The 22,584-nt window shown below is 43.9% G+C and overlaps 1 protein-coding gene across 1 annotated transcript in view; it reads left to right on the top strand.

Moving 5' to 3' along the window:
- Positions 1-16,553, top strand: part of prkx (protein kinase X-linked) — a 29,046-nt gene extending 12,493 nt beyond the window's left edge. The window contains exons 4-8 of the mRNA XM_049569944.1: positions 3,635-3,754; positions 7,952-8,047; positions 11,768-11,825; positions 15,060-15,137; positions 15,357-16,553. Coding sequence (XP_049425901.1) covers positions 3,635-3,754; positions 7,952-8,047; positions 11,768-11,825; positions 15,060-15,137; positions 15,357-15,482 — 478 coding nt within the window. The 3' untranslated portion in view covers positions 15,483-16,553. The remainder of the gene's footprint in view (positions 1-3,634; positions 3,755-7,951; positions 8,048-11,767; positions 11,826-15,059; positions 15,138-15,356) is intronic.
- Positions 16,554-22,584: the final 6,031 nt, after the last annotated feature.

The following is a 22,584-nucleotide window of genomic DNA, read 5'->3' as shown; positions in this document are numbered from 1 at the left end:
GGCTCACAGTGGCATCTTTCGCGCACATGAAACAGAAACTTAGTCGTGTTTTTGTGGTACAGTTCCCTTCTTCTTCTTCACTTCACCCTGCAGTGTGTGCGGCAGCTGCTGAATGACAGTCGGGGATACTCCACCCTCAGCTCGCGGTGTTTGATGCTTGATTGATTGTCAGTCGAAAGAGAATGACAAAGCAGCTGTCACTCCTCACTGTATGTCTGAGCTCGTACTGTACATTCCCTCTCAGGCGGTGCTTAGGAAGCTACACTTAGATTTAGCTTGTGTGTGTGTGTGTGTGGTGTGAATGTGGTGGAAATTATCGACAGGGAAATTAGTCGCCAGGAACATCCCGAGTCGACATTCACCTACTGTAGGGAGATACAGTGTTCGGCTGCAGGGGGATGAGGAAAAGCCATCTTGCTCATGTCCTGTGTGTGCACAGTGTCCTTGAAAGCTCATATTTTCTTCAGGGAATTTGAGGGAATCCTCCCAATTCCAAAACACCCATGGCACCGCCACCGAAGGACAAACTTCCCCCAACCGATGTCATTTAGTCTGAATTAGATATACAGTGAGTGAGGCCTCCCGGCGACCTCGGCAGAATTGAAAAGATGCTCCGTAGAGGAGAAGAGACGGCTTTATATCTGCACTGCAGCCTCACTACTGCAGTGTTTCTCCCGAGCATTTCACCCGGCGCTGCGTTGACCCCCGCTGACATGTAAACATAATGGAGTAAGATTACATTTTCCCCCAGACTGGGAGAGCAAAACAGATGGGGAGTAGATACCTCTCTGATGTGCAAGTGACCCACTTATATAAAGGGAGGGCAGCAGAATTGCCTGGGATAGGAAGACAACTGCCTCATTGCCTCCAGCTCTTTTGTACTTTTCCATGTTCAGGACGTGATGGAGCGCCATCACAGCCCCGCTCCTCCCCGTGCTGCCACAGTGTCCCCTGCTGGCGGACACCCCCATCTAAACATGAAGCCGCGCACGATGACACACGACGCCCCGGCGAGCAACAACACGCATCTCCTTTCCCACCGTGGTCACGTCTCCTCCGTAGCCCCGACGCTTTATTCCCCCGACATCACTCGCCTCCCCATTCTCCGGCAGGACCAACATCATTTCCATACAAATTACCGTCGCCATGGCAACTGGCCGAAAGAGGTCATTACCCAGGTGATATCGGTGACAGACGATGAAAGGCTGGCGCCGGGCCAAGTGCTCTTCATCAGAGGACAAGTGGCTTTCGCAGGGAACACTGTGCATGTTTGTTACACAGTGTCAATCAGCTGCTCTGTCAGCCAGCGCGACGGAGAGCCAGAGGCAAATAATCTGCTTTACACTTCCTGTTATTGTTCCTGCTTCACATTGTCCACAGCTTATATTTGGACTCTCGCCCTTATTACACTTCCAGCCCACCCTGAGTGACACTTCCACATCTATCACTCCTGTATCCACACATATCCTTATTGTACTATAAGAGATGACACAGCTGGGTCAGGTGGCGGCGGGAGATCACTTTACCCATGGGTGTTGTCTTTCCCATGCAGCTGGAGTCTCTCTGTTTACACACTGTGTGTAATGAGCAGAGGCTATCGCTTCTCACCTGTCACACACTGAGGGCCACTCAACACGCTGACGGTAACTAACAATGTGCAGTATTTTTTACACAGGTAGGAGGGAAGTTCTAACATTACATCTTAATATGAACAACCTACTTTTATCAGTAGTGATGCATGTCTACAAATGACCTGTCCTAACAAGTCGTTCTGAGATAACTGGACTTGTTCCTGTCAGTATCTTAAAAACAAAAGAGCAAAAGACATATCACTGAACTAGAAAAGAAAATGACACGTTGGCCTGCTGAAACGGTTAGTCGATTGAACATTAGTCAGCAAATGTTTTACAATGTGTTACAAGTAATGTTTCGTTAAAAAATGCCAAACATTTCATGACTCCAGTTTCTCAAATGAGAGAATGTCCTGCTTGTCTTTGTCCGAAGTTGTCTCCACCAACATGGAACTGGTTTCACTTCAGTTCCCGCACCTAATTTTCAACTGTTCAGAGCATTCTCGACCCCAAATTAAGTTGTTTCTGAACCCGAAAAGCTGGTTCTCAGCTGGTACCAAAAAAAGGTCTTCCTTGACATGGCTAAGAGGTAGAGCGGGTCGTCCACCAATCAGTGCTTCGATCCCCGGCTCCTGCAGCCTACATGTTGAGGCATCCTTGATCAAGATACTGAACCCCAGATTGCTCCCGATGGCTGTTCCAACAGTGTGTGTTAAAAACTGAGTAGCTATATGAATGGGTGAATGTGACTTGTAGTGTAAAAAGAAGCTCTTTGAGTGTTTGAATGACTAGAAAGGTGCTACACAAGTGCAGGTCCATCTACGAAGTGCAAACGGTGGCAGATCCGCGATTGTGGAATCACAAAATTGTGCCATGACTTGGCCAACAGACGTGACGCACTACAAGATGGTCCACACCAATTATTCCCGTTCGTCTTTTACGACGTGTGTGATGTCATCGGGTTATACTTGTCCTATTATTTCAGTTACTGTCTGTTCACGCGCCAGCCGAAATGTTGTTGTAATGTAACATCCCTAGAGGAAATATCAAAAACCCTGGGGTGTTGTTGTCGCACAGTTGTCCACGGCAGCAGATCGCTCTGTGTTTCTGTTGGTCAAAGTGACGGCTGTGACGGGAGAAATCCTGAACAACAAAAAGAAAATCAAATATGCTAGACTTCCTGTTGGAACGTCGTGAGGCGTCCCAAAAGTCACTAATTACTTCCAAACAAGAAACTGCAAACAAACCACACTTTTAATTCTAGGCTTCTGAAGAGCCCCCCGGTCATCAGCCTCACTTTTCTCCACACTACACTGCCCCTGATTAGTTCCAAACCGAAATCTTACAAGATCATTGAAGTTACTTGTGTTGGAAACTTGTTTAATGTGCTTGTTTCAGTAAGGGTGGAGAAAAGATTAAAGAGAAAGAGAGCAGAGAGCATGGATGTGTGTTGCAGCGATATACCACTTTAAGGTATACTGCGGTATAAAAGTTTTCAGAGAGGAAACTTTTTACACATACTTGCATTAAAAAATTGGTTTCGAGGTTCAGTTATAGTGACAAAACATTCAACCAACAATAACCCCTCTGTTTCTATTTTTTGGCTCCGTGAAAATCCCATATTGCTGCAACCCTTATCCAGTGAGTACACACCCAGATTTGTTTTTTTTTTTGTTTGTTTGTTTTTATTCAAATTTTTCCAGTTTTACAAACCGTAACATCACGTAACATTACATCACCAGACTGGTCCAGAAAACCAAAAAAGACGCACAAAAATGTGAGGTTAAGTAACTATTGTGTGAGATTCATATCCTCTGTCCCCAATACAGACATTTATCTAATTTTTATCCATGTAAATCCATATTATATTGAAGCCCAAGTGATTCCAATGGTTTCTTCTACTTCTGCAGAAGTGTCCTCTCATCAGTACAATGTCCTATTTTGTCCAGAGTCACAGCCTCAGCCGCAGGATCTCATCCCACAGATCATTATCTATAACACATTTAACCTTTGGCTGTTTTTAAATGTGTTTCCACATCTTCTGTCCCTCTCTGTGCGATCAGGACGTGGACTCTGTGCGGCACTCCCGAGTACCTGGCTCCTGAAGTCATCCAAAGCAAAGGTCACGGCCGAGCGGTGGACTGGTGGGCTCTGGGCATCCTCGTCTTTGAGATGCTTGCTGGGTAAGTGCTGCAGTGTGCGGTATACTCGACACTCACCACCAGGGGGCACTCTCCTCCACCAGAGCAGCTGAGGTGAAGTCGACACCTCTGTAAAACAGCAGCTGGGTTTCACTTTGACAAGTAAAGACACAGTTAATGTAGAACAATGTGGCTGTGTGGAGGATAACGGGTGAGATCTGCTGCTGTGCAAAACATCTCTGAGAAGTTAGCCCTGTGTGAGAGATCAGAGAAACGTCTGCTCTAACCTCCCTCTCACACACACTCACACACACTCAGGTGAAAAATCCCAGACAGTGAACGCTTTGAGCAATTCGTGCCTGGAATAAACTTGAAGATCCTCTCTCAAAACATTTCAATAGACACAAAGAGGGTGGACACAATAACACGAACACCTGTACACCAGTGATGCAATGCATCATAACACCTGCGCAAGACAAAGAGAGCGAGAGAACAGCGCGGCGAAGGAGCCCATGTACACGGAACAGAGGAATTATTCAATCAGTCGCGCCGCCGTTATTGTCCCAGTGTCATAAATCCATTCATTTTGTGCTTATTGGTAACCGCAAAGCTGTGACAAATTAATCTGTGAATGGGAATCATTGTCGTCGATGGGGAACAATGACGTTGATCCCCTTTAGAAAGAGCTCGGGTTTGTTCTCTGTCAGTCACCGTGAATAATAATGTCTGCGCCTCGTTGGTATTCCAAGAGAACAGGCCTGAAGGTTGAGATTGACTTTAACATCGACTGAGACGTGTTTCAGGCACACAGCCGGTGATATTCGATAACACAGCAGTTCGTTAATAGAAACACGACACGAGCGCTGGCTTGTAATTTTGCTTTCAAGTGCTACAAGTATGGAGCACCTTCCTCCAGCCCTACTGAAAGGTCACCTACCCCCCGCCCCTGCATCCATCTTCTGTATACCCTGGTAGGACAAACTACGTGGCTTTGAATTTGCAGAGAGAATGTGACCTTTTCCCAGCATTCATCAAGGCAGGCTTTGAAGACCGGACGCTCACCAGGTGAGTCCGCCGAGGGTCTCTACTTTAAGACCCCTCGCACAAAGAGCTCTCTTCATCTCGCAGCATTGTGCGGCTGTTCGTCAAAGGTCCCGATCCAAGAATGTAGCGGCTGCTTCTGAAAAGTTGGCCTTGGTCGATCATGCTCCTCTGGGGTGAAGCGCAAGTTGAAAAAACATTCAGGGAAGGGTCAGGGCCCCCAAGAGAGGAGCCAAGAGAGTGGAAGAAAAAGGAATGGCTCTTCCCTCCTTAATCCTGCCTCCAGGGCCTGATTTCTGCTCCTAATCGAAACCAATCATCCTGTGTGTTCATGCAGTGCAACATGTGGCTGTGTATATGAGATCTGACTTCTCTCACACTTGCAATCTGCCCTTCCTCAGACGAAGGCCTGCTTCAGTCAAGGCAGCAAAGTGACTCAGTCCCAGTGGTGTGAGAGTTTGTCTCAGGGTCACTTCCATCTTCATTATATAAGCTGCATCAGAAAGCATTTTCATGCAAAAATGAATCCCATTTTTGGAACTTTAATCAAAGCATGTCTGTTCTCAGCCTCAGTTTTCAGGACTGACTGCATACAAATTAAATTGACCCCCTTCCCGTCTCTCAGTTCTCCTTGTTCCCCAGTCAGCCCTCGTCCACCTCAGTTCAGTGGAGCGTCAGCCTAGTGATTAAAGATGGAGAAACGCTCTTTCCTCTTACACCAGCCCGTCACCCACAATGTCAGATTGTCACGGAGCTGGAAGACTTTTGACTGAGGGCACACAGTTAACGGCGAACATCCATAGTACCTTTTAGCATACATCACACCTGAGAAGACTCCTTGAATTGGTTTGTAAGAAGTCTGAAAATGAGTTAAATTCAGCTACATGAATAAGTCACTACACGTTCCTTGTTGCAACAGACATGTTATCCAGTATGATTTCTCCATCTTTTGATTTCTTTTTGTCAAAATGAGCTGAGCTGTTCTGCACAAACGTCCACATTCCTGATGTTAACCTTTATCCTTCCCTGCAACGCTTGAAGAAGAAAAGACGATTTGTCTAAAAATCCGTTTTAGATGTGGTTCAAATTATCTTGAAAGGGTAAAAAGCGTTAATATGGAAGTAGAGTTGTACCGATACCAGTATCGGAAATGCCTCCGATACTGCCTAAAATGTGGTATTGAGTATCGGCGAGTACAGCCTATGACCAATCCGATACCACGTAATGCCTCACGTCATTACGCATACGCACGCTACAGGCAAACGAAACTGAAACGGAGTTTAAAAAGCATTCTACTGTAGCCTTTATAATGTCTTGGATAACACTGGATAATAATAATAAAAAAGTTTTATGGTATTCATTCTGCTACTATGTATTTATTTCTTAATATTTTACATAGAGTTTTAGGAGTTGAGACATACAACAGTTCATATCCAATCCATTTTTATTTTACACGCTGGTATCGGATCGGTACTCGGTATCATTAGATACCTAAGGGTCAGGGATCGGAATCGGTATCGGGAAGGAAAAAGTGGTATCGGTACATCTCTACATGTAAGTGTCTGTTTTGGATAGGCACCATGAAACAGGAAGTAGCAGCAAGTTCCTGCAGTGTTCGTAACACTCGTGATATAAAGCCCAGTTCAGACCAACGATTCATGACGAGACGAAACCGTTTTCGAGGGTTGCAGAGAAAAGTTGCAGCAGTGGGAACTGGCCGGTCTGAACTTGACTTAAGCTGGCTGATGGTGTCACCTGCAACTCAGCTGGTCAAATCACAGGTACGTCACCTGTTTCACAGCCAGTCGGCTTGTCGTGAATTCCGCTCGTCAAGTCAAAATGGCCGCAAATTGTGTGTTTGCCTGCCGAGCCCTCTGTTTCCATCCTCACAGTGTGACGGTGTCAGACAGTGGGTCACTGCTGCTGCTTGCTGTGTGTGCTTATGCCCCGCCCACACACACCTTCTCACTGACTGATGATAGCGGCGTATTAATTATAAACACAGTCCGTCTGATGCTCGTTTTGTTTCTGTTTTCGGCGTTTCATCACTCCTACAAATGCAGCTGTAGCCAGTATCTCACTGTCACTATCACTATCCTCATTCATATTTTAAGAAGCTACAAATTATATTCAGCCACAAAATAAATCTGAAAAGCTGCAAATCAGAACAGAAGTACGGAAAGTTGTTGCATAGCGATGATACACCATCTCATCTAGTTGCATAGGTGTGAATGGCAATCCGTGCATCATGCCTCTTTTCATTACATTAATGTGTTTGCAATTTTACCTGATGGTCTCGTCTCATCTACACAGCGCTATCACAACTTCATTCAAACTGTGGATTGAAATGTAAAAGGATCTAGAGACAGTGTTGTTGTTCCTCTTCGACAGACTGTGATGTCATTAGTAAAACTTTTATCATACATTTAATAACAAATCCAGAGGTGATCATTCTTTGTGTGATGTACATGTCATATATAACATTTTAAAACCATAAATTTAGGTCAGAAAATGATCACATCATGTTGTTCTCCGTCCATTTTACCACAGTGACCCAAATTCTTCATCTATGACAGCACCAGTTTAGAGGAAAGAAAAAAACAAAAAACATGAGTGGAGTCTGTGGTGCACAGCCGGCTCCCAGACACCCCCATCCCACAGTCTCCTGACTCTGGGGCTTTGCACTGGGAAGGCAAACGGCGTGTGACAAACTGGTGCGATTATTCGCCTGTCTGCTCCGTGCGTAATGCGTTTAGAGGCTGGTCCCATTATGTAATTTGTGGGTAATGACTTGTCCAGGCCGGAGCAGAGGGAAGAACAGGAGAGCTGGGAAAGCGTTCAGCGGAGTGCAGCAGCAGCAGAAGGCCTGTGGGTGGTAGGAATACAAACAGAATCATCATCATAACTGTGAACAAAGGCTGCTCTGTCTACAGCGCAAAGTTATCACACACACACACACACACACACACACACACACACACACACACACACACACACTCTAAATGGTGACCTCTCCATCTGTTCACTCACCATTTAGTTCAAACTGATACTGGAGAGGCGATGTAAGCTCTTACCTAGCTTACCTGCTCCTTGCATCATGCTGTTTTTTGCCGAGTACAAATTGAGTTAGCACGCTGTGACAGTGTGTGCGCGGCTTCAGAGGGGCAGGCTGCAGATGACATGTACCTCTCTCCGCAGGTACCCGCCGTTCTTTGATGACAATCCATTTGGAATCTATCAGAAGATTCTGGCCGGAAAACTGGAATTCCCACGCCATCTGGATTTCTACGTCAAGTAAGATTACACAAGCCAGGAATGTGTGTGTGTCCTGAATGTCTTTGTATGTACTGGAACTTAACATTTAGTTTAGTCCCTGTATGGCGTCATACCGCTGCACCGTGCCACGAGATGTTGTGCGATGTTCATTTTATGTGGTGTCTGGGTGGGCAGTATATCGATTTTTTTATAATATATCATTATATTTGCACTCAAGAATGTCCGAGGACCTGGGACCAGTTCTTTAGTCACACCTGTAACTAAAACCTGGCCTGTAGCAGGACACGTTCATGAGCTGTGACAGACAGGAAGTGATCCTCTTCCCACCCAGGGTCACCCCACCCGACCCCCACCATTCAAATGACCATTTCAGCATAATACTTCAAATGAACGTGGGGGCCATATTGGCTGTAGACGGGGTCTCTAAGTGCTGCAGCGCCCCTTTAACACGAAGGTCAACGAGCTTTCTGGAGCTAAAGAGGGGCTTCAGGTGGACCTGCAGTCACTAATGACACACCCAGCTGATTTGGACCGATCCCTCCGCAGCTCACACTAGCTATTAGACCAGCTGGAGGGTGCTGGAATGTGCAAGATTACAGGCTCAGTGCACTCTGGGTGTGTACATCAGTGTGTGTGTGTGTGTGTGTGAGTGCGTGTACATTCACTCAATCAGTCCTGACACAGTGGCCCCGGAGAGGCCAGACACACACTGCTTCCCCTGATAATTCAGAGAACCCGCAGCTTCCCACTGTTAAGCCATCTATCTTGCGGCCGGCAGACAGCAGGATTTTTAATATTTCCACCATTTATATCACTCTTACACAGTTCCGTGTCACACGCTCCCATCCATCAAGGAGTGAAAGGCCTTGCAGAGGACTGCAAGCAGACTGCTGTGACTCCAGGAGCAGCTGCTGTCGAGCAGAAACCAGCAGAAAGACTATAGAGCTGTCCTAGGGTGACCCCAGAAGGAAAAGTCTGGTCATTAGTCACTAAAATAGTTAGGTGCTATGGACATGTTGACATTGTGTTCACCTGACCTTACACCCTCTGCACCTCCGCCATGTCTTCCTGTTATCAAAATGGAACCGCTCTGTGTGAAGTTAAAGCAGAAATAATTGATTTTTTTGTCCACTCCGGGACAGTGCAACAAAAAAAAAAACATGCCATGTGACATTTATCTTTTTCTAAAGTAGCATCATCATTCCACTAGAGTCCAGTCTTTACTCTCCTTTGGACTCCGCTTTGCTCTCTGATAACTGCTACTGTAAATGCTCCACTTTCCCTACACACAAGTATTTCACTGCAGGAAAGATTTTCTAAAACTGGGCCGTCTCTGCAGTAGAAAGATGCAACTACTTTCGAAATTGGTTTTACATGACCACAGAAAACAGAGAAAAAGGGATGTGGAATTGGATTTTGCCCAAGAGGTAGAAACTACCAGAATGCACTGCACCACATCGGACCACTAAATGCTCCGGCTGGTGAATCTGTTTGACACAATGGCAGCCGTAACAAAACGATCTGGTATTACAGCAAAACTGTAAGCTTAATTTGATCCATGAACTTGATCTATGGTGTCAAATCGGAGGCATGTATGTTTTCGAGCTGTCCGTCCATCTGTCCCTTTCTCATGAACGCGGTATCTCTGAACACCTTGAGGGAATATCTTCAGTTCTGACACGAAACAATGAACTGATTAGATTTGGTTGGTCAAATGTAAAGGTCATTATGAAATAATATCTTGAGGGTATTTCTTCAAATTTGGCACAAACATTCACTCAGACTCAGTGATGAACTGATTAGATTTCGATGGTCAAATGTAAAGGTCATTGTGACCTTGTCTGTCACATTCTTGTGAAAATAATATCTTGAGAGTATTTCTTCAAATTTGGCACAAACGTTCACTTGGACTCAGTGATGAACTGATTCGATTTTTGTGGTCAAAGGTCACGGTAGATGTGACCTTGCATCCCTCTCATTCTCATAAACGCGATACCTTGAGGGAATTTCTGCAGATTTGACACAAACGTCCACTTGGACTAAAAAATAAACATGATGAGGAATTTTGTAATTAAAGGTCAAAGGCCAAGGTAAATGTGACCTTGCATCCGTCTCATTCTCGTAAACGTGATATCTCAAAAACACCTTGAGGGAATTTCTGCAGATTTGACACAAACATCCACTTGGACTAAAGAATAAACGTGATGAGAACTTTGTAATTAAAGGTCAAAGGTCAAGGTCAATGCAACCTCGCATCAGTCTCTCTCATAAATGTGATATCTCAAAAACACCTTGAGGGAATTTCTGCAGATTTGTCACAAACGTCCACTTGGACCTAAGAATAAACGTGATGTAATTAAAGGTCAAGGTCAGTGTGACCTCAGAAAACATGTTTTTGGTTTTGGAATTCTCACATTTATACTACTATAATAAAATCTCACACAAATATCTAACAGGATGGAACAATGAAGTGATGACATTTTATATCCAATAGGTCAAAGCTCAACTTCACCGTGACATCATTATGTTCTGCATAAAAAACACTTTTCAGTCCATTACTCAACGTCATATCTCAGGAACAGACACTCATCTTTGGTGTCCATCTTGAAACCGTGCTGATTGTAAAGATCATCTGTGCTGCCGGGGGGAAGAAGTGTGTGAAGCATCCATGTTTTCACAGACATGGATGTAAACTGCAAGAGAAATATGACTCTTGTGTGGAGGCCTACAACCGCAGGGTGGAAATTCTAATCATCATTTTGCTTTAGCAAAGAGGCTAGTTTGTTTAGTGCAAATTGTGGCCTGTTGTGCTTGTTCAGTTTTCTGTGTGCACTGCTGTTTGCTGCTGTAGCTTCTGATGAGAGCGCCAAGACTTGATCTTACAGGAAATGTGCCGTGAAACCAAAACAATGAGCTTAAAGACGGGGGATTGTTCTCTGTGGGTTCATCATTACGAGCAATTCCTTTTATATTACCCAAAGCCATTGAACCCCTTGGTCTTATGACAAACTAATCAGTGTTGCTTTGAGGGGAAAAGGAAAACCAAACATCCTGACGTGGAGAAATGATCCACAAATCAAGGGTTGCCTTATTGTGTTGTTTAGTAGCCTCTCTCACGTCTTCACGTCTTGTTTCCAAATGAATTCTCCGTCATGAAATCCATGAAAAAAGGCATAAATACAAATATTTTCCCCGGGAGCTGATTAAAATATTTCTCTGTGACATATCGCTCCAAAGGCCTGTCTTTAAGCATAGGAAGGATTTAGACAAAAACTGAAGAATCGCTGACTTGTCAACATCCAGCCACTGTATTTATGAGGCTGTCAGGAGCTCGTCGGCTGTGAGATACGGCACCTTTATCTCTGTTCGTCAGCAGCTATCACATTTCATCAGAAAGCCTACACTCTGCCATTTTAAGACCCGTGTGAATCATCATCATTCCCCTCACATGGATGTCTACATCCCGTGCACAAGTATATAGACACTCGGAAAGTTCCTGTCTGCGAAAAAAGTGCTTACCTTCTTCAATTAAAAGATTGTCAAAGGGACACAGCTCTGTTCAGCAGCCCTCGCCACCTCTCTCAGGCTGTCAGGCTGCCTTTGCTTAGGATGCATTTGTCATTTTGACAGTGCTGGGAGAAGCAGACAGTTTTTCCTTGTGTGTGTGTGTGAGAGAGAGAGAGAGAGAGAGGACAACTGTACAGCATTGGATTCACTCACTGTTTCTTTTTCCCCCAGAGACCTCATCAAGAAATTTCTGGTCATTGACCGAGCCAGACGGCTAGGCAACATGAAGGTGAGTTGGTTAGACTTCCAGGCTCCCTGAACCACATGGCAGCTCGACCACATTTCATACCTTCAGTAGGTAGTTTGACGTCAGCAGTGTGAGGAGCAGGACATGGCAGGGAAGTGGCCGCAGTGTGACTGGAGCTCCACATGCTTTCACTTACTCTGCATGGAGAGAAACGTACAGAAGGTGTGTTTGGACTGTCCCAGGGTTTTCACATCCAGCAGGAGTGATGCCCGTCTGGGGGTGGCTCTGTTTGTAATATCTCACTTGTAATCTAAATATTGTTAGATGCTAATGAAAGCTACAGCGTCACTCCTCTCAGGAATACAAATTTAAAATCTGTCCTCTAAAGACTTAAACTTTAACTGACTGTTAGGGAAATACCTTACTTCAAGATAAACATTCAGTTGCCCTGGAGTATTTAATCGGGATGTACGTTTTCAGACTTGTGCAAAGTCGTTCCGCCCAATATGAAGTCTCTAAGTTTTTTTCATTCAATACATAAAGTAAAGTAAAGAAGAAGTGGTCCTGCCCATCATACAAAAGTACCATATACCGATGCGCAGAGGCACCTTTTGTGGTGGTATGATACACACCGGGGGCAGCTGTCATTGTATAAAGAGCGAGAAAGTCTGTAGAGGGACGGTGGGGGTGGAGATAAACTGGTCAAACAAACACTGGACTTTGACTCAGGAGCCTGCCGTTGATGGGGTGGCTGCCTGGCAACAATAAAAAGGCACAGTGCGGTTCATAGTTGAGTTATTGAAGAACTTCTTTAGAGTTGACCTCAAACAGGACTGGGTAAGAAGGTCTCAGGGTGTCAGAATACATGTCCCATAAATCATGTCTCCCCCAGCTGTTGGAGCCCCAGCTGCTGCTTCATGCGCACTGATCGTCCTTCAGCAAAGTTACATGTTGTGTGTCTGGAGTGAATGAATCTCCCTGACATTCTCATATTGAGTTTGTCCCCTGATTATAACAGAGGGATTAAAGATCTCTTACCTCCCGAACAGCTCCACAGGACAAATAGTGTGTACATTTTACTGGAAGCCTGCCGCGTCACCACTCATCAGTGGGAGCTGTGAAGATTCCCAGTGAAAAAGACCGGAGGACTGGAGCGTTTCAATTAACATTAGTGAAAGGAGCAGAGACTGAGAGCTGCTCTCAATAAAACAAATACTTCTCTAAGCCCAGTGATTAACTCGCATAATCCCAGACAAGATGATATTGATTTGTGTCTGCCAATATTCCTCTGCAGAGCAGTCACATCATCGCTCATTAACACAACACTGATGCTGCTGTAAGTCACAGGCTGTCTGTCCTCGTGTACGGAGGCCCAACTGTGCCAATATAATTACGATAGACCTTCTGAAATGCTATTATAAATGTTTTAATCTGTTTGGCATTTAAATTGACACATTAATACACTGGATTCAAAAAAGATCTTTAAATTCTGCATTCAATATTTTCAAGTCATCTCTGGTTCATGTGCCAGCTGGAATGTTGTAGTAACGTAAAAATTGCCACCAGATGGCAGGAGCTACATTTGAAGTACCGTACGCAAACATGCAAGTCACTGAAGCCTCCTGAAGTCACTGAAGTTCCTGCAAATGTTTCACAATAAAAGCCTGTTTAGAAAATGAAGGGATGATGAAGGCTTTTAATTTGAACAGATACAGGAGTGTTGAATTTGAAATGACGGCAGGATGCATTAACGTTGTTAAGGCAAACAGGAGCGGATAAAAAGTAAAAATATAAAAATACAGAGGGAATAATAAATAACGGCCCGTTTATAATGTAGTCTCTTTCAAATGTTTCTTACTTTATGTCCGTCTCCATTATGAAGAAATAACATTGTTTGCTAGCTTGATGCTAACGGCAGTACTCAGCATGTTACTAAAGTGCTTCTCCTGTTTCATGCCATCATTTTCCTTTTTTACTCTGTGTGGTAACATCCCAAGAGGAAATAACAAAAACCCTGGGGTGTTTTTGTCGTACAGTTGTCCATGGCAGCAGATCGCTCTGTGTTCCTATTGGTTAAAGTGACAACTGTGACAGGAGCAGTTGCGAACGACAAAAAGAAAATCAAACATGTTAGACTTTCCGTTGAAATGTCGGTTGTCGTCGACTATAGCCATGCGCATCTAGAAGTATTGCATCGGAAAATTATGATGGAAACGCCAAAATTCAAATTAAAGTCCCCTGATTCGCACAAACTAAAATACGCTCACTTTAGCCAGGTTTTGGTTGATTCGAAAAAATGTTGATTCGCAAAACAGGGGATGGAAACAATTATGTTCTAATTACGTCTGACGTAGCGCACCTCTCTCCATGGTGATATCCACACTTCGGGTCGGGAAGGCAGTAATGTATTTTCAAGCTGCTTGCCAACCGCCAGAAAATGTAGAAGAAGAAGAATGCGAGACTTGTTTTGTTTCCAGGTCTGCGGAAATTCACACGAGTTCGTAGTTTTCACCAAAGTCCGTACATTTAATGGAAATGCACAGGATTCATATTTCTTTTAATGCGCATTTCCCAATGATTCGAATAACTTTTGGATGGAAACATAGCTTATGACACGCTACGCGAGATGAAACAATCGATTATCACGTACGACACTCATTGTCGCTCACATTCTGAGCTGACACTGTACGTCGCTGTCTTGGGCTATGATCGGGCTGATATTGTGTAGCGTGTACTCAGCTTTAGCATGAGCTTGCTCATAGTGATGGCCAAATGAAGCTTCATGAAGCACCAGTTGTATTTGCTGAACCCACTAGATGGCGCTCTTGGTGTAATGAAAAAGGCTCAAGGGATGGCAGTGCAGTTTGGTTTCAACTATCAATGGCCAAATGAAGTTTCATGAACCATTTTCTTTATTTTTTGGGTCCACTCTGCCACTCTTTGTTCAACAAACCCACAGCTTCCTTCACTTACATCAAATGACATTAATTAAGTTCAGCCCACTGAGCAGCAGCAGGGGCTCTGATTGGCCAGCTGTTAAGTAGTAGCAGGGTCTGGCCTATCAGAGCCCCTGCTGCTCCTGCTGCTGGGTTGGACTTAATTGTCTTTAGAAGTGGTTGATTTTAAGATTCAATTAACGTGTATCATTATGGATGATCACTACCATCCTTCAGAAGTCACAGTACATGTAAGAATTTAAAATAAAAGCAATGGTTTCAGAGGATGTCCAGCTGTGTTGTACAGTGTAACTGCTTACAGCCATGTTTCGTGTTTCAGAACGGAGCAGACGATGTGAAGAAGCATCGATGGTTTAAGACAGTCGACTGGGAGGCGGTTCCTCTGAGGAAACTCAAGGTGAGAGCTGCTTCCATTTGACTCGCCCTGTTTCTCTTGCCGTAGTTTGAGATTGGAAATGAACACCACGGTTCATGTCAAACACCAGTTACATCGTCCATTCAAAACATCTGTACTTCTAAGCTCTACGTCAACGTGGAGCTTACGCCATAGCTCAGTTAGCTTGATTGTTTCAGACCTGCACTTGAACTTGTACTGAATGTCCCATTGTCTCCACAGCCTCCCATACTTCCTAAAGTTTCCCATGAAGGCGACACCTCTAACTTTGATGTTTATCCAGAGGATGACTGGAAGAAAGACCCTCCTGTGCCTCAGAAGGACTTAGAGATCTTCAAGAACTTCTGATCACTGAGCCCGGCTTATTTATTGATGGAATATCTTGAGATTTGACACAACATATTGTAAAGTTCCTGTCACAGGTACGATCATGGAGAAAAAGCTTATTTATCAAAGCCAGGAGTGTCATTGTATCTGTCAAAATGGCCTCCATGAAGACAACCTCCAAATGAACGATGCTGTGACCTGTATCACACCACAGAGATGAGTTGCTTTTTATATTTTTATTTATCTGACTAAAGTCAAACCTTTTTGCTGTTTTCATTTTTTTTATCACAGTTTTTTCTCTGAGCCTGCTCATATGCAAAAAAAAAAGTGGTTCATTTGAAACCGAAAGACTGTTACTTTCTAGGTTTTAAAAGAAAAAAATAATCAGGTCTTTTTTTATATTATCATGTTTTATATTTTACCTCTTTTTAAAAATGTTCATGCAGTTATACTTAATGTGACTCCAGACTGGTGCTGTAACTGTCAGCTGGCCAGTAGTCATTACTGTGCGGTTTTAAACTTATTATATCGTATGTAATCATGAGTCAGCCACTTTATTTCAAAATGCGTAGCACTTGTAAAAAGGTGCCTTACATCATAGTTTGATGGGCATGATGTCTCATAATTACAGAAAGGTAACTTGAAATAATGCTTGTGTCAGCCGTCAGCGCTCCGTGCAGTACTCTCAGTACATGTGAGAATGTGCTGCCATGTGTCCCACTGTAAAGTTTCCTTCTCCCAGCTCCCTGTTGATGGTATATTCACAGCCAAAGGACTTTGTTATTACCCAACAGTCACGGACTTTCCCATGGCACTTTGTGCTCATTCACTACACTTATCATTATTATCATTATCATTGTTGTCATGCTTTTAAAACCGAGTCATGTGCGGTAAAAAGGTGCTGGGTTGTGAGGTATCAATGTTTAACCTGTCACTCTGTAGAGCTACATCTAAGTTGACCCGGTCAGTATTCATCAGTGGCTCAGTTTAATGTGCACAAGGCTTTAGTTGGTATTTTGGGACAACACTGGCCTTTAAAATGAACTCCATGTGATTTTGTTCGCTACCATTAAAATCCAAGTGATGATGTGGTCTGTGTGCCTCACCCTTCATGTTCTGTGGGTCAAAAAGCTAAAGGAGCTGTGTTGCTGCCGGTAGGATTGTCCCAAATGAAGCTTCATGAACCAGCAGTTGTATTTGCTGAACCCCCTAGATGGCGCTCTTGGTGTAATGAAAAAGGCTCAAGGGATGGCAATGCAGTTTGGTTTCAACCCTTTATTGAACAAAGAGTGCCAGAGTGGACCCAACAAATTAAGTAAATGGTTCATGAAGCTTCATTTGGCCATTGCTAGTTGAAACCAAACTGCATTGCCATCCCTTGAGCCTTTTTCATTACACCAAGAGCGCCATCTAGTGGGTTCAGCAAATACAACTGGTGGTTCATGAAGCTTCATTTGGCCGTCACTAGCTGCAGGTGCTGGTCGCCCCGTGTCAGCACCGCAGCAGCTTCTGTCCTCATCACTGTCTACACAGGCCCAGTATTACTGGCAGCGATCAGAGAATAATACACTGTAGTAACATGCAACGAAGACATACCTTTAAAGCATGACAAGATGCTTCGAGGTCGTCATTACCGTTAGCTGTTTGCTTGATCCTGTGTATACAGAATGCTAGGCAATGAAATACAAGGCAGAGAATAAAATTAGGGTTTACAAGAATACATCTTTTGTTGCTCTTTGTCATGTTTACAAATGCTCAGATTGTAGATAAATTAGTGGTCATAGGTTAAAGGTCAAGGCCACTGTAACCTTGTCTTTCTCAATCTCATAAACCCAATTTCTCAAGAATCCCTTGAGGGAATGTTTGGAAAATTGGGCATAAACAGGTCCACTTGGACTTAAGGATGAACTGCACAGATTTTGTTGGTCAAGGGTCAAGGTCACTGTGACCTTGTTGGTCTCATTCTCATGTACAAGATATCTTAAGAATGCCTTGAGGAAATTTTTTTAAAAATTGGCACAACGTGTATTTGGACTCAAGGATGAACTGAGTAGATTTTGGTGGTCAGTGTGACCTTGTCCACTGCTTTCCGTGAATTCAATATCTCAAGAACACCTTGAAGGAATTTCTTCAAATTTGGCACAATTGTGATTGGATTTTGGTGTACATAGGTCAAAGGTCAAGGTCACTGTGACCTTGTCTGTCTCATTCTCATAAGCATGATATCTCAAGAATCCCTCGAGGGAATGTTTGAAAATGGCAGAAAGGTCCACTTGGACTTAAGGATGAACTGCCTAGATTTTCATGGCCAAAGGTCAAGGTCACTGTGATCTTGTTGGTCTCATTTGCATTTACAAGATATCTTAAGAATGCCTTGAGGGAATTTTTGAAAAATTTGGCCCAACATCTACTTGGATTGAAGGATGAACTGAGTAGATTTTGTTGGTCAAAGATCAAGGTCAGTGTGACTTCGTCCAATGCTTTCTGTGAACCTTAAAGGAATTTCTTAAAATTTGGCACTAATGTTCACTTGGACTCAGTGAATTACTGATCGGATTTTGGTGGTCAAAGGTCAATGTCACTGTGACCTCTTCTGTTGCTTCTCATGAACACTATCTCAAAAAGTCTTATGAGAATATGTATTTATATTTTAAATTTGGCACAAATGTTTACTTGCACTCAAAAATGAACTGCTTGGATTTTGGTGATCAAAGGTCAAGGTCACTTGTCTGTCTCATACTCATGAATACCATATGTTAAAAATGCCTCGAGGGGAATTTTAAAAAAAAAAAAATGGCACCAATGTTGTTGGACTCAAGGATGAACTGAGTAGATTTCAGTGGTCAAAGGTCATGGTCACTGTGACCTTGTCCATTGCTTTCTCATTAACACAGTATCTCAAGAACATCTGGAGGGATTTGCATTAAATTTGGCACACATTTCCATTTTGACTCAAGGATGAACTGGTGAGAGTTTGGTGGTCAACGGTCAGGTTAAGGTGTGTGTAAAGCTTTCATGTTTGCACAGACAAGGAGCTGCGTCTTGACTGGTTTGCCGAGGCATACAGCCACAAGGCAGTTTTGGTACAACTTTAAGATGTGTGAGAGGGAGATGATCTCATTTTTGAAAGTTGGTGAAACAGGCCCCAGGTATGGACTCCCTGCAGGTAACGACTGGCCAAGGCATCACCTTGGTTAACAATGGCAAAACAATTTGATCTCGTTCCAGCTTTCTTGCCAGACAACCCTGCGTCACGACCCCCCCTTTGCCTTCACACTTAATAATGAGGAAGCTGCATTTTGTCGCTGAACAGATCACTACTGTTATTTTCAGCAAGGTTTGAGGACATCTTGTAACTGCGAGTCTCTCACTGGTTTCAGCCTGAGTACTGTTTCGATACACAGCTCACATCAGCGCAACTCGCAGTTCGCTGTCTTATCTGTCCTTTGTGTGTTGTCTGACTGTACAGAAGTAAACTCTACCCCCATCACACCATGTTTAACCTCATTCATCACCACCAAGTGAAAAACAGAGGCTCTCCTACAGATGCATTTGCGTTCACGTGGCAGACAAAGTGTTCTAGAGGAGGAGTGAATCCCTCTGAACAGCAGGGTCAACACTGCATTTTTCAGGGCAGTGTCATTATGTGACACATTGACCAGTATCTTGTAACACAGACACCCATGACATGATGTTTGAAGTAGGATCCTGTAAATTGGGTTGTACAAAGATATGCGCCAAGTGGGATACTTTACAGCTGAAATAAACTTGTCCAGAACAACACAAACACAAACTTTGGATCTTACTGGCAATTCAATTGGTATTCCTGGTTCATCTTATTGTGGGTGAGTTCTTCTGTGTGGAGTTTGCATGTTCTCCCTGTGTCAGTGTGGGATTCCTCCAGGTGCTCCAGCTTCCTCCCACAGTCCAAAGACATGCAGGTTAATTGGTGACTCTAAATTGTCCGTAGGTGTGAATGTGAGTGTGAATGGTTGTCTGTCTCTATGTGTCAGCCCTGTGATAGTCTGACTTCCTACCCCCATACTTCTGTCCCCCTTCCTCAGACCACACCCGTCTTCGAACCCTTTATTTTGATCTTAAGTATACACCTGTGAGATTTCATGACTGCATCTTGCACAGTTGTGATACTATCACGGTGACAAAATCTGTCCACAGACAGACAGATTTGCACTGGTGTTCAGGTGGGTGAAGCGTTTCAGAACCCAAAGGTTTCCCAACAGAACATTGCATTGTAACAAGATAATCAATGTTGTTCACTTCACCTGTCAGTGGTTTTCATGTTTTGCCTGATCGGTGTATATCCTTAGTCACGAAACTTTAGGCAATGGCACATGTTGATGCCAAGACCGAAGAGTCTTTGGAAATGTCTGAAAGTGATAAAAATTCTCTTTTCTCTTCTCTTGTCCTGCTTGGTCCTTCCTGTCCTCCTCACACTTTCTGCATCCTCCCATCACTCAACAGCTGCTGGCAGGTGTCACTCTGAAGGCCAGCTGCGGGCCTGTGTGGTCACGCGAAGCTGTCATATTTATAAAAATGGAAATCTGACATTTAGGAAATGAACTCTTAATTTCTGGGATGTTTAAAGCTAGTTCAGGTTTTCATGACAACATGCACTGGTTCTCTCTGCTCACAACTTTGTGTGGCTGCACAGTCCTTTTGATCTCTACTGATACGAAGTGACCGTGGAATGATCACAACAACATTTTTTATTGGAGCAGCAAACATCATGTTACAGTGCTGAAGTATTCAAACCAGAGGGTACATGTTAAAGGTGGGTTTTGGGATGGGATTTGAAGGATGTCTGTTGGACTGTCGAATGTGTCAAGGTGGGGAGTTCCAGAGCCTGAGGGCAGTGCAGCTGAGATCCCTGGCGCCCATGGTGCTGAGGCGTGAGGTGGGAATGGTCCTGGAGGAGGTCAGAGAGATAGCTGGGGGCTTGGTTGTGGAGGGCTTTGATGGTTTTTGTAATCAACAGGGAGCCAGTGTAGCTAGATGAGAGTGGTGGCAATGTGGTGGGATGATTTGTTGCAGGTGATGATCCGGGCAGCAGAGTTTTGAAAGATTTGAAGCCTAGTAATGAGTCTTAAGTGTTATTGGACACTTGATTCTTTATATTTGTTGACTCGTACGTCATGTTGCACGTTCAGCTGACCTGCTGTGCTCACTGCACTACTATGGCTAGACGACAGATTCATGGAGTTAATGAACAGTTTCTTATTGCCCGTATATATTTCATACCAAATTACAGACTTCTTTCCAGGAAACTTGTTGAAAATAATTTGGACATTACAGAGCCATAAAATAAAGCTTTACTGGCCAGGGGTCCACCCACTTGGTAATCAAGCCTTTCCTGTTCAGGGTCAGAGGTGACTGGAAAGTATCCCAGCATGCACTGGGCAAGAGGCAGAGTAGGCGAGTCACAGGGCCAAGACACAGGCCCAGTCACTGTGAATGTAACTGTATGTGACAAACTGCAGTTAACACAGGATCTTCGTTGCCAGCCACAGAAATAAAATATTCTGCCGTGATTAATTAGTCGTGCTGATTGACAGGTTATGTAGTGTTTCTGTTTCCATGAAAATATATGATGTCTCAAGTTGAGAATTCATATAAACTTCGGTCGGTTCTGTGGAAGAGGTAAAAAAGTAAAATTCAGTGTAAGATTTTGGGGAATTTAGTGGCATCTAGTGGTGAGAATTGGAAATTGCAACCAGCTGAAACTGCTCCTGGTTAGAATTCCTTCAGTGTTCATTGTTGAGGAGATTTTTACCGGGAGCTGCATTATCCACAGAGGCCTCTTCTTATCCAAAACAATGATTATTTTTATACTTATTATTAGTGATGGCCAAATGAAGCTTCATGAACCACCAGTTGTATTTGCTGAACCCACTAGATGGTGCTCTTGGTGTAATGAAAAAGGCTCAAGGGATGGCAATGCAGTTTGGTTTCAACCCTTTGTTGAACAAAGAGTGCCAGAGTGGACCCAGAACATAAAGTAAATGGTTCATGAAGCTTCATTTGGCCATTGCTAGTTGAAACCAAACTGCATTGCCATCCCTTGACCCTTTTGCATTACACCAAAAGCGCCATCTAGTGGGTTCAGCAAATACAACTGGTGCTTCATGAAGCTTCATTTGGCCATCACTACTTATTATATATCCCCCTAAATCCTGCACATTTGACCTTTAAAGAAAGTATTCAGTTCCCAGAACTTGTGAGTGGGCGTGACTCACCGAGGACTCCAGGAGGTCACTGTTTTTCCTCTTGCATGAATAAGGAGACACTTCATTACTGAATAAGTTCCTCAGGAATGGCGTCCACCGCAGAACGCCTCTGCATGTGGTCGATGGGGAGGTCACCATGAGCTGTTCATATTTGAAAAGACTGAGACATGACAGCCATCCTCCAGTGTGCTGCAGTTCCTCTCATTGCCTTGTGGGGCTGCCAAAGTGTGACATTGTCTTTCTGCTGATTTAAAAAAAATGCTCAGATGGTTGATATTAACAATGCTTGGTAATAATTAAGCTCTTCAACAACAGCAAGGTGTTGGTGGTTTCTCTTTGGTTAACCATCTCATTTGGAAACCCCTGACGTGGCACTTCCCAGTTATTTTCCAACAGAGGTGTGGCTGTTTTCATCTGTATCTCTTTAAGTCTAATCACAATTTAATGCAGTAATTCGCATGGATTTTGGTAAACCCTATGAGCTTTTATTTCCTCCATCAATTTCCGGAATCCAGAGGTGGGACTGGTGTGAATGTGCTGAGCGTTGTGTTTCATGGCGAGTTATTGTGTTTACAGTGGAGAAGTGAGTCATGTTTTGTCTGGAGTCCCTGCTAGTCTGGCTCTGAGTGATGACAGTTAGGACTGTGGAGCTGCACGGCTCCAATAGTCAGCTAATGAATGCCTCATGAAGTGCTTTCAAGGTGGATTTGCAGGAGTGGCGGCAGAGACAGTGGTAATACGGGGGGATACTGCCCAGAAGGCCTCTGTGACAGGAAATGCGCACAATCAGGAGGTAAGAAAAAGTCTCAGGCTCTGCTCAAAATCACATACTACACACTGCTGATACTAAGTATGACATAAAAATTGAGTATATTGTT

The sequence above is a fragment of the Epinephelus fuscoguttatus genome, linkage group LG24 (genome assembly GCF_011397635.1).
Source record: "Epinephelus fuscoguttatus linkage group LG24, E.fuscoguttatus.final_Chr_v1".
NCBI lineage: Eukaryota > Metazoa > Chordata > Actinopteri > Perciformes > Serranidae > Epinephelus > Epinephelus fuscoguttatus.
The sequence above is the reverse complement of the archived record's forward strand: the minus strand, read 5'-3'. Positions and strand labels throughout refer to the sequence as shown.